The sequence below is a fragment of the Cuculus canorus genome, chromosome 33, assembly GCF_017976375.1.
Source record: "Cuculus canorus isolate bCucCan1 chromosome 33, bCucCan1.pri, whole genome shotgun sequence".
In the NCBI taxonomy this organism is placed as follows: domain Eukaryota; kingdom Metazoa; phylum Chordata; class Aves; order Cuculiformes; family Cuculidae; genus Cuculus; species Cuculus canorus.
This window is the reverse complement of record NC_071433.1, coordinates 80,462-92,804: the sequence shown is the minus strand read 5'-3', so window position 1 is coordinate 92,804 and position 12,343 is coordinate 80,462. Positions and strand designations below refer to the sequence as shown.

General features: G+C 59.7%; 1 protein-coding gene across 1 annotated transcript; it reads left to right on the top strand.

Annotated features, from left to right (window-relative positions):
* The first annotated feature begins 4,430 nt into the window (after positions 1–4,430).
* Positions 4,431–11,547, top strand: LOC128849776 (reticulocalbin-3-like). Its single transcript, XM_054052356.1, has 7 exons — positions 4,431–4,482; positions 6,204–6,463; positions 7,259–7,449; positions 8,206–8,378; positions 8,973–9,033; positions 9,256–9,455; positions 10,816–11,547. Exons 2-7 carry the CDS (start codon positions 6,258–6,260, stop codon positions 10,921–10,923), a joined length of 939 nt encoding a protein of 312 aa, XP_053908331.1. The 5' UTR covers positions 4,431–4,482; positions 6,204–6,257; the 3' UTR covers positions 10,924–11,547.
* The last annotated feature ends 796 nt before the right edge of the window (positions 11,548–12,343 follow it).

Sequence of the window (12,343 nt, the reverse complement as noted above, 5' to 3'; positions counted from 1 at the left end):
CACCTGGGGCTCTCCAGACGGATCCCGGGGATAGTGAGAGGTTCCTGGGGCTCTCAAGAGGGATCCAGGGGATACTGAGAGGTTCCTGGGGCTCTCTACGGGGATCTCGGGGATACTGAGGGGCTCCTGGGACTCTCTACGGGGTTCGCAGGATACTGAGAAGCTCCTGGGGCTCTCTACGTGGGTCCCGGGGATACTGAGAGTCTCATGGTGCTCTCTACAGGGATCCCGGGGATACTGAGAGGTTCCTGGGGCTCTCTATGGGGATTACGGGGTTACAAAGAGGCTACTGGGGCTCTCCAGAGGGTTCCCGGGGATACTGAGAGGATCCTCGGGCTCTCTAGTGGGATCCCGGGGATACTGAGAGGTTCCTGGGGCTCTCCAGAGGGATCCCGGGGAAACTGAGGCTCCTGGGGCTCTTAACGGAACCCGGGGGTAAATGAGAGGCTCCTGGGGTTCTCTACAGGGATCCCGGGGATACTGAGAGTCTCCTGGGGCTCTCTAGAGGGGTCCCGGGGATTGTGAGAGGCTCCTGGGGCTCTCTCGAGGCTTCCCGGGATACTGTGAGACTCCTGGTGCTCTCTCGAGTGTTCCGGGGGATACTGAGAGGCTCCTCGGGCTCTCCAGACGGATCCCGGGGATAGTGAGAGGTTCCTGGGGTTCTCCAGAGGAATTCCGGGGATACTGAGCGGCTCCTGGGGCTCTCTATGGGCATCACGGGGTTACTGAGAGGCTACTGGGGCTCTCTCGAGGGTTCCCGGGGATACTGTGAGGCTCCTGGTGCTCTCTAGTGGGATCCCGGGTATACTGAGAGGTTCCTGGGGCTCTCCAGAGGGATCCCGGGGAAACTGAGAGGCTCCTGGGGCTCTTAACGGAACCCGGGGTTAAATGAGAGGCTTCTGGGGTTCTATAGAGGGATCCCAGGGATACTGAGAGGTTCCTGGGGATATCTACACGGGTCCTGAGGATAATGAGAGGCTCCTGTTTCTCTCTACAGGAACCCCGGGGATACTGAGAGGCTCCTCGGGCTCTCTAGAGGGATCCCGGGGATACTCAGAGGCTCCTGGGGCTCTCTAGAGGGATCCCGGGAATAGTGAGGGGCTCCTGGGGCTCTTAACGTAACCCGGGGGTAAATGAGAGGCTCCTTGGGCTCTCTACAGGGATCCCGGGGATACGGAGAGGATCCTGGGGCTCTCCAGAGGGATCCTGGGGATACTCAGAGGTTCCTGGTTCTCTCTACATGGTTCCCGAGGATTCTGAGAGGCTCCTGGGGCTCTCTACAGCAATCCCGGAGATACCGAGAGGCTCCTGGGTCTCTCTGCAGTGATCCCGGGGATACCGAGAGGCTCCTGGGGCTCTCTATAGGGATCCCGGGGATACCGAGAGGCTCCCGGGGCTCTCTAGAGGGATCCCGGGGATACTGAGAGGCTCCCGGGGCTCTCTAGAGGGATCCTGGGGATACTGAGAGGCTCCTGGGGCTCTCTACAGGGCTCCTGGGTGTCTCTAAGTGTTCCTGGTGTTCTCTACAGGGTTCCCGGGAATACTGAGAGGCTCCTAGTGTTTTCTTAGCAGAACCCGGGGGTAAATGAGAGGCTCCTGGGGCTCTCTAGAGGGATCCTGATGATACTGAGAGGCTCCTGGGGGTCTCTAGAGGGATCCCGGGGCTCTCTACAGGGATTCCAGGGATACTGATAGGCTCCTGGGGCTCTCTAGAGGGATCCCAGGGATTCTGAGGGGCTCATGGGGCTTTCTACAGGAATCCCGGGGATACTGAGGGGCTCCTGGGGATCCTTACAGGGATTCCGGGGATACTGAGAGGCTCCTGGGGCTCTCTAGAGGGATCCTTGGGATACTGAAAGGCTCCTGGGGCTCTCTAGAGGGATCCTTGGGATACTGAGAGGCTCCTGGGGCTCTCTAGAGGGATCCCGGGGTCTTAACCCCGGGGGTAAATGAGAGGCACCTGGGGCTCCCTACAGGGCTCCCGCGGATACTGAGAGGCTCCTGGGGCTCCCTGCAGGGATCATGGGGATTGTGAGGGTCTCCTGGTGCTCCCTGCAGGGATCTCGGGGATACTGAGAGGCTCCCAGGGCTTTCTACAGGGCTCCCGGGGATACTGAGAGGTTCCTGGAGCTCTCTACAGGGCTCCTGGGGATACTGAGAGTCTCCTGGGCTTCTCTACAGGCTTCCTAATGAGGCTGGGAGGTTCCTGGGGTTTTCTACAAGGCTCCTGGAGATCCCAAAAAGTTCCTGCGTGTCTCTACCTGGGAGCTCTACAGGGCTTCTGCATATCCCAAAAATCTTCTGGGGCTCTCTTCAGGGCTCCTGGGTATCTTGAAAGCCTCCTGGGCTTCGCTAAAGACTCCTAGGTCTCTCTACAGAACTCCTGGGAATCCTGAAAGGCTCCTGGGGATCCTCAAAATCTTTCAAAACATCTTGCCATCTCCAACACCCATTAAATAAATTACTGACTTAAAAACAAACACACCACTGTTCATAAAGATATACTCACAGTTGTACATGTTGCTTAGCCTGGACTCCTTTCAAAGCTCTTACCTCCAATATACACTTCTATTTCTTTAATAGACCAAAAAAAAATATTGCTAAAATAGCTTAGCACACTTAAAACCAGCAAACACTTGAAAGAATGCCACAGTTTTGATCTCAAAGAACAGAAGCCGAATGACCTCTAGAGGGAAGGTCTGTGGTTTATATACCCCTGGGTCTCCCCAGCCAGCACCTGGGATAGGGGTAGGGCCAACTCTTCAAAGGCATAAATAGGGCCTGGGGAGCAGCTGGATGGTATTAACTCTGCCTTACATTCTCAGCAAGAAAAGCACTGAACACAGAAAAGAAGTCTTAGCAGAAATAACAGTATAAGCTCTTTCAATACAATATTGTGCCAGCAATGTCACTGGGTATGGAACATTTTAGGAGTGGACTTCTTGGTTCTTTTTATTTGTAGTGCAGTCGTACTACTTTTTTCCCTTTGTGGTCCTAAAGACACACGTCGTACCTCTGCATCTGAAAACCACAGTATCCTGAAATGCTCCTGTGGGTCTCTACAGGGCTCCTGGGGATCCTGATGGGATTTGGGGGTGATTTTGGGCTCCTCTTGGACCAATCTGGAGCCCTGCAGGAACATTCCAACACCCCCAGTACCCCTCTGGAGCCTCTGGGACCCCTCTGGAGATGCCCAGGATCATTCCAACACCTTTAGGAGCCCTCTAGAGCCCCCCAGGACCCCCCAGGATCATCCCAACACCCCCAGGACCCCTCTGGAGCCCCCCAGGATCATTCCAACACCTTTAGGAGCCCTCTAGAGCCCCCCAAGACCCCTCTGGAGCCCCCCAGGATCATCCCAACACCCCCAGGACCCCTCTGGAGCCCCCCAGGATCATTCTAACACACCCAAGACCTCTCCAGAGCCCTCTGGGACCCTTCTGGAGCCCCCCAGGATCATTCTAACACACCCAAGACCTCTCCAGAGCCCTCTGGGACCCCTCCATAGACCCCCAGGATCATGACAACACTTCCAGGACCCCTCTGGAACCCTCTGGGACACCTCTGGAGGCCCCCAGGATTATTCCAGCACCTTCAGGACACCTCTAGAGCCCCCTGGGACTCATCTGGAGCTCCCCAGGATCATACCAACACCCCCAGGACCCCTCTGGAGTCCCACTGGATCGTTCCAACACCCTCAGAACCCATCTAGTGTCCCCTGGGACCCATCTGGACACCCCCCAGAATCATTCCAAAAGCCCCAGGACCCCTTGAGAGTCCTCTGGGGCCATTCTGGAGCCCCCCAGGATCATTCCAACACCCCCAGGACCCATTTGGAACCCCCCCCGGGATCATCCGAACACCTCCAGGATCCCTCTGGAGCCCTCTGGGACCCCTCTGGAGCCCCCCAGGATCATTCCAACACTTTAAGGACCCCTTTAAAGCCCCCTGGGACTCATCTGAAGCACCCCAGGATCATTCCAACACCCCGAGGACCCCTCGAGAGCCCTCTGGGACCTCTCTGGAGTCCCCAGGATCTTTCCAACACCCCCAGGACCTCTCTAGAAACGCCTGGGACTCCTCTGGAGACCGCCAGGATCATTCCAACACCCCCAGGGCCCCTCTAGAGCTCCCTCGGACCCAGCAGAGCCGAGTAGAACGCAGTCCTTCCCAGTATAACCCAGTCCGTTGCAGCAGAACCCCCCAGTTTACCCCAGTTCCAAACCAGTCCCTGCTCCCCGTTTACCCCAGTTCCAAACCAGTCCCTCCCCCCAGTTTACCCCGGTTCCAGATCACTGTCTCCCCCCCCCCCTTCCATTTTTTGGGTGGAAACTCGGGATTTTGGGGCCATCTACGTGGCGGGCGGGGGCCAATATGAGCAGAGACCGCGCCCCTCCGGGGGCTCCGAGGATCCTGATTGGTTGGGGGGACTGGGGGAGGGAGAGCAGGGGGACCCCCAACCTCCATCCGGGACGGGACGAGGTAGGAAAGAGTGTGTGTGTGGGGGGGAACTGGGGGGTTTGGGGGGGTTTCTGAAGGCTTGGGGGGTGGGGGCTTTGGGGATCTTGGGGGGGTCCTAAAGGCTTTTGGGGCGACCTGGGGGGTCTTTTGGGCGTCCTAAAGGGGTTAGGGGGATCTTGGGGGGGTCCTAAAGGCTTTTGGGGAGACCTGGGGGGGTCTTTTGGGGGTCCTAAGGGGGTTGGGGGGATCTTGGGGGGGTCCTAAGGGGGTTGGGGTGATCTTGGGGGTCCTAAAGGCTTTGGGGGGGGGGGCTTGGGAGCCCTAAAAGGGGTTGGGTGGTCCTTAAGGCTTTTGGAGGGGATCTCGAAGGGGGTTGGGAGGGGTACGTGGGATTTGGGGGATCATAAATGCTTTTTTTGGGGGGGGGGCTGAGGGGTCCTTTGAGGGTCCTAAAGGGGGTTGGGGAGGTCTGGAGGGGTCTTAAAGGCTTTGGGGGGGGTTGGGGGAGCCTGGGGGGGCTTTGGGGATCCTAAAGGCGGGGGAGCGGAGGGCTCGTAAAGGCTTTTTGGGGGGGTCTTGAGGGGCCTTTGGGGGCCCTAAGGAGTGTTGGGGGGGTCTGGGGGGGTTCTTAAGGCTTTTGGGGGGGTCCCAAAGGGGGTTGGGGGGCAGTACATGGGGTTGGGGGGGTCATAAAAGCTTGTGGGAGGGGGTCCTAAAGGGGGCTGGGGGGATCTGGGGAGGTCCTAAAGGCTTTTGGTGGGGAGTCCAAAATGGGGTTTGGGGGAGGTGTATGTGGGGGGGTCATAAAGGCTTTTTTGGGGAATCCAGGGGGGTCCCAAAGGGGGTCTGGGGGGTCCTAAGGCTTTTGAGGGGGTCCTGGGGAGACCTTTGGGGGTCCCAAAGGGGGTCCTGGGGGGTTGGGGAGGGCATATGGGGTTGTGGGAGTCTGGGGGGGATTGGGGGGGGGGTCCTGGGAGGGTTCCAAATGGGGTTGGGAAGGGTCCTAGGGATTTGGGGGAGGGGCATGTGGGGGTGGGGGGGGCTTGGGGGGGGCTTTGGGAGTCCTGGAGGGTTGGGGGGGGGGGGGCATGTGTGGGGTCCTAAAGGTTTTGGGTCGGTTTTGAGCCTCTTAAGGTCAGTTTGAGGGCATTTTGCACCATTTTTGGCTGTTTTGGGGCAGTTTGGGGCCTTTTAAGAACAGTTTGGGGCCTTTAAAAAACAGTTTGGGGACATTTTGCACCATTTCTGGCTGATCTGCGGTGTTTGGAGTCAGTTTGGGACATTATGCACCATTTCTGGCTGGTTTGTCAGTTTTGGGGCTGTTTTGAGCTTTTAAGGTCGGTTTGGGGCATTTTGCTCCATTCCTCGTTGTTTTATCGTGTTTGGGGTCAAGTTTGGGTCCGTTTGGGTCCTTTTAAGGTCAGTTTGGGGGCATTTTGTAGCATTTCTGGCTGATTTGGGGTGTTTGGCGTCAGTTTGGGGTCAGTTTTGGACCTTTTAAGGTGAGTTTTGGGGCATTTCGCACCATTTCTGACTGATTATGGGTGTTTGGGGTCAGTTTGGGGTCAGTTTTGAGTCAGTTTTGAGCCTCTTAATGTCGATTTCAGGGCATTTTGTGCCATTTCCGATTGATTTGGAGTCACTTCTAGTTCATTTTAAGACCCTTTTGGGTTGCTTTGAGGAGAGTTTGGGACATCTTTGGGGCACTTTGGGCTCATTTTTGTCTATTTCTGCTGTTTTAGGAACCATTCACCATCACTTTGGGGGCGTTCAACCCCTTTTCTCCCCCCTCCAAGATGCTTTTTGGGGGGTGGCTGTGCCTGGCCACACTGTACCTCGTTGGGGGGTCCCCCCAACATGAGCGGGGGCCCCTCCGGGATGTTGGGGGGGTCACCCACGACCACGCCAACGGCTTCGCCTATGACCACCAAGCTTTCCTGGGACCCGAGGAAGCCAAAACCTTCGACCAACTCTCACCCGAGGAGAGCCAGCGCCGCCTGGGGTGGGGGGAAATGGTGTTTTGGGGGAGACCCAGGGATTGGGAAGCTTAAGGGGAGTTCGGGGGTCCTGGAGGATCCAGGGGGGATCTGGAGGTGCTTGGGGGAATTTGGGGTGTGCCTGTGGGGTTTGTGGAGACTTAAGGAGAGTTTGGGGGGGTGTCCTAGAGGGATCTACGGGGGGATTTGGGGGTGCTTGGGTGGAACTGAGGGGGATATGGGGGGTCCTAGGGGGTCCATGAAGGGATTTGGGAGGGCTTAAGAGGAGTTTGGGGTGTCCTAGGGAGTCCATGATGGGATTTGGGGGTGATTTTGGGGTGCTTAAGGGGACTTTGTGGGGGTCCTAAGGGGATCTGTGGGAGGATTTGGGGGGTGCTTGGGGGGATTTGGAGAGATAGGGAGGTCCTAGGGGGTACGTGAGGAGATTTGGTGGTACTTGGGGGGATTTAGGAGGATTATGGGGTGACTGAGGGCATTCTAGGGGATCCGTGGGGGGACTTGGGGGTGTTTGGGGGTGCTTCGGGGAACTAGGGGGCTATGAGAGGTCCTAGGGTGTCCAGGGGGAATTTGGGAGTGCTTAGGAGGGATTTGGGGGTGCTTATGCAGTGCGGGGCACTTAAGGGGAGTTTAGGGGGGGGGCATAGGGGGATCTATGAGGGGATTTGGGGGTGTTTGGGAGGAACTGAGGCTGTTATGGGGTGTTTGAGGGGTTCCATGGTAGGATCCTAGGGGTGCTATGGGATGCTCAGGCGGGTTTTGGGGTGCCCTGACCACCCCCCCCTTTCCACCTTCCCCCCCAGGCTGCTGGTGGGGCTGATTGATACGGATGGAGATGGGGGACTGACGGCAGCAGAATTGGGGAGCTGGATGGAGCGGAGGCACCGTCGGGGGCAGGCGGAGGCCGTGGAGCGAGGGCGGCAACGCTTCGACCGCGATGGCGACGGCGCCGTCACCTGGCACGAGTACCGGCACGAGGCCTACGGGGACCCTGGTGAGGGCCAAGGAAGGGCTGGCTGCCCCATAACTGGGGTTTCGGGGCCTGCCGGGTGCCCCGTAAGTGCAGGTTTTGCAATCTCCTGGGTGCCCCATAAGTGGGGAGAATGGGGTCTCCTGGGAACCTGTGTGCCCCCTAAGTAGGGCATAGGGGCTCCTAGGTGCCCCCTAAGCAGGGGTTTTGGGGTCTCCTGGATGCCCCATACGTGCGGGTTCGGAGGTCTCCTGGGCTCCTAGGTGCCCCCTAAGTGGGGGTTTTGAGGTCTCCTGGGTGCCTGAGTGCCCCCTATGTGGGGTTTTGGGGGTCTCCTGGGCACCTGAGTGCCCCATAAGTGAGGGGTTTGGGGTCTCCTGGGTGCCCGACTGTCTCATAACTGGAGGTTTTGAGGTCTCCTGGGAGCCTGTGTGCCCCCTAAGTGGGGCATAGGGACTCCTAGGTGCCCCCTAAGTGGGGGTTTGGGGGTCTCCTGGGTGCTTAGGTCCCCAATAAGGGGAGGTTTTGGGGTCTGTTGGGCACCTGGGTGGCCCCTAAGCGGGGCATGAGGGTTCCTAGGTGGCCCCTAAGTGGGGTTGGGGGACTTCTGGGTGTCTGGCTGCCCCCTAAGTGGGGGTTTTGGGGTCTCCTGAGTGCCTGGAGGAGGATTTGGGGGACACCCAGACCCTCAATTCCCCCGCCCCAGAGGATGATTTTGGGGGCACCCAGCACCCCAACACCCCCAGACCCCTACCCTGACCCCCATTTCCCCCCCCACAGAGGACAATTTTGGGGGCACCCAGCACCCCGAAACCTATCGACGTCTCCTGGCACGCGACGAGCGCCGATTCCGAGCAGCCGACACCAACGGTGATGGCAAAGCCGAGGGAGAAGAACTCGCCGCCTTCCTCCAGCCTGAGGACTTCGAGCACATGAGACCCCTCGTGGCGATGGTCAGGACCCATAAGTTGGGGGGCAGGGGAGTTCCTGGAACTATGGGTGCCCCCTAAGTAAGGGTTTAGGGGCTCCTGGATGCTTGGGTGCCCTGTAAGTAGTGGTTAAGGGCTCTTGGGTGCCCCCTAATTATGGGATTGGGGGGCTCCTGGAACCATGGGTGCCCCATAAGTGGGGGGCTGGGGTGTCCCAGACCTGTGGATGTCCCGTAAGTTGGGGGTCAGAGGAGTTGGAATGCCTGAGTGACCCTTAAGTTGAGGTTGGTGCCCCCTAAGTGAGAGGTTGGGGGCTTCTAGATGCTTGGGTGCCCCATAAGTGTGGGGTCGGTGACCCCTAAGTAAGGGGCTGAGGTCTCCCAGACCCATGGGTGCTCCTTGAGTTGGGGGACAGGGAAGTTGGGATGCCTGAGTGACCCTTAAGTTGGGGCTAGTGCCCCCTAAGTGCGGGTTGCGTTCTCCTAGACCCGTGGCTGCCCCCTAAGTGTTGTGTGGGGGTTCTTGGCTGCCTCCTAAGTGTGGGTCTGGAAGGTCACATGTGGGTCTGGGGAGTGATGTGTGGGTCTTCGGGGTCACGCCCGCCCCCCAACTCGTCAGGAGACGCTGGAGGACATGGATAAGGACGGGGACGGCTTCATCCAGGAGGACGAGTACATTGGTGAGCCCGACCCCCAAGTGTAGGGTGAGGTGGGGGTGGAGGGTGCACCCGTGGGATCCCTGAGCACACAAATCCCTGGATCCCTGGGCTCCAGCATCTCTGGATCCCTGAGTCCCTTAGTACCCAAATCCCTGGATCCCTGGCTGCTCGGGCCCTTGGATCCTCAGATCCCTGGGTGCTGTTTCTCCTGGATCCCCTGATCCCTGGATTTCCCCCCCCAAGCCGAGCTGTACGAGGGCTCTCCGGGGGCTCCGGAACCTCCGTGGGTGCTGGAGGAGCGGACGCAGTTTGTGGGGGCGCGAGACCGCGACGGTGATGGCCGCCTGAACCCCGAGGAGGTGGGGTACTGGCTGCGCCCTCCGACCGCCGGCTGGGCGCGCGCCGAGGCCGAGCACCTCCTGCACCACGCAGATCACGACAGGGTGAGACTGGAGCCCCAACCCCCGACCTGAACTCCTAAACCCCCCGGACCCCCCAAATCCACCCTAAGCTCCCCCAACCCCCCCTGAACCTCAAAACCCTCCCTATGCACCCCAACCTCCTGCACCATGCAAATCGCAGTGGGGTGAGACCCAGACCTCTGAGACCCCCTGCACCACGAAAACCCCCACCCTAAGCTCCCCTGACCCCCCTGAACCCCAAAACTCCCCTATGCACCCCAACCTCCTGCACCGTGCGAATCACAGTGGGGTGAGACCCAGACCTCTGAGCCCTCCCCTGCACCCCAAAAACCCCCACCTGAGCTCCAAACCCCTCCGAACCCCCAAACCCGCCCCTGAGCTCCCCACCCCCTCCTGAGCTCCCCAAAGCCCCCTGAACCTCCAAACTCTCCTATACACCCCGACCTCCTGCACCACGTGGAGCGCGACAGAGTGAGACTCAGACCCCTGAGACCCCCTGAACCCCCAAAACCTCCACCTGTGCTCCCTAACCCCCACCTGAGCCCCGCAAAGCCCCCCTGAGCCCTTCAACCTCCTGCACCACACTGACAGCAACCCCCAAGACCCCCCAAACCTCCCTGAGTCCCCATCAAGCCCAATGACCTTTTGCCCCTGACCCCCCATTTTTGCCCCCCAGGATGGGCTCCTGACCCTCCTGCCCCCCCTTTTTGCTCCTGACCCCTACTTTTCACCCCCCAGGACAGGCACCTGATCCCCCCTCCTTTTTGCCCTGGAACCCCCCTTTTTGCCCCCCAGGATGGGCACCTGACCCCCCCCCCCCCGACCCTCCTGCCCCCCTGTTTTGCCCCTGCCCCCTACTTTTCGGACCCTAGGACAGGTGCCTGACACCCACTTTTTGCCCCTGACCCTCCTTTTTGCCCCCCAGGATGGGCTCCTGATCCTCCTGCCCCCCCCTTTTTGCCCCCCAGGATGGGCTCCTGACCCTCCTGCCCCCCCTTTTTGCTCCTGACCCCTACTTTTCACCCCCCAGGACAGGCACCTGATCCCCCCTCCTTTTTGCCCTGGAACCCCCCTTTTTGCCCCCCAGGATGGGCACCTGACCCCCCCCCCCCGACCCTCCTGCCCCCCTGTTTTGCCCCTGCCCCCTACTTTTCGGACCCTAGGACAGGTGCCTGACACCCACTTTTTGCCCCTGACCCTCCTTTTTGCCCCCGAGGATGGGCTCCTGATCCTCCTGCCCCCCCCTTTTTGCCCCCCAGGATGGGCTCCTGACCCTCCTGACCCCCCTTTTTGCCCCGACATCTTTTTTTCGCCCTCTAGGATGGGCTTCTGACCCTCCAGCCCCCCCTTTTTGGCCCTGATCCCCTTTTTTTTCCCCCAGGACGGGCTCCTCTCCCGCGCCGAGGTCCTGGCAAGCTGGGAGCTCTTTGTTGGCAGCCGCGCTACCACCTATGGCGAAGACTTGGGGCGCCCCCACGATGAGCTCTGAGCCCCCACTAAAACCTGGGGAACCCCCCCAAAGCTCAGGGAAACCCCCAAATTTATGAGATACCCTCCCCAAATCCATAGGGACACCCCTGAACATCTGAGTCTTTCCATAACACCCGGACACCCCCAAAATTCCTGGGTCCCACCCAAATCCATGGGGTCCCCCCAAACCCCTGGGTCCCCCCCCCGAATCATAGCCCCACCCAAAACCCTGGATCCCCCCTGAATACATGGGATCCCCTCAAATCCATGGGTCCCCCCTCAAACCCCTGGGGACACCCAAACCCCCGGGTCCCCCCTAACCCATGGGGTCCCTCCTTGATGCCTGGGGAACACCATAACACATGGGGACCCCCCAAATCATTGGGATACCCCCAAACCCCTGGGACCTCCCCAAATCCATGGGGTCCCCCTCAAACCCCTGGGTCCCCCCTTGAACGCATGGGACACCCCCCTAATCCATGGGGTCCCCCCAAATGCCTGGGACCCCCTCCAATCCTTGGGGTCCCCCCCAACAACTGAGTCTCACCAAACCCCTGAGGACCCCCCAATATCTAAGGGACCCCAACCAAACCCTCTGGGGTCCCCCCAAACCCCTGGGTTTCCCCCAAACCCCTGGGTCCCCCCCAAATCCATAGGCCCCCCCCATAATGCCTGGCTCCCCCTCGAAGGTCTGGGTGCCCCTGAAATTCCAGGGACCCTTCCCAAATCTCAGGGACCCCCCCAATACATGGGGTCCCCCTCAAACAACTGGGTCCCACCCTCAAACCCCTCGGGACCTGCCAAACCCCCGGGTCCCCCCTAAATCCGTTGGGAGCAGGAATAGAAAAGCTCTTTATTCCAGAGGTGTCAGAGCTGGGATTGAGGACAAAGGGGGGAACAAAAGGGACAGAGGACATGGGGGGACACAGAGGACATGGGGGGGACACAGGGGACAAATGGGACATGGGGTGGACAGGGACATGGGAGGTGGCAAAGGGGACATGGGGAAACATGGGGGGACAGAGGACTTAGGGGGGCAAAGGGGACATGGGAGGGATGGGGGACATGGGGGGGACAGGGATGTGGGGGGACGGGGACACGAGGGACATAGGGGACATGGGCGACATGGAGGGACTTAGAGGGTCATGGGGGGACAAGGGAAGGGGGACAAGGGGTGGCAAAGGGGACACAGGGTGACATGGGGGGACAGGGACACAGTGATGGGGACACAGAAGGTGGTAAAAAGGATTGGGGACATGGGGGATGGAGGGGACACGGGGATGGGGACATGGAGGGGACAAGGGACACAAGGGGTAGCAAAGGGGACATGGGACACAGGGGACATGGGGAGACACGGAGGGGACAGAGACATAGGGGTTGAGGGACTTGGGATGACGGGGGGACACAGGGGACATGGGGGACAAGGAGGTGGGGACATC

Coding starts and splice junctions, on each gene's coding strand:
- LOC128849776 (XM_054052356.1), top strand. CDS start 6,258: ATGCTTTTTGGGGGGTGGCTGTGCCTGGCCACACTGTACCTCGTTGGG. Junction 6,464..7,258: donor GAGAGCCAGCGCCGCCTGGG/GTGGGGGGAAAT, acceptor CTTCCCCCCCAG/GCTGCTGGTGGGGCTGATTG. Junction 8,379..8,972: donor TGAGACCCCTCGTGGCGATG/GTCAGGACCCAT, acceptor CCAACTCGTCAG/GAGACGCTGGAGGACATGGA.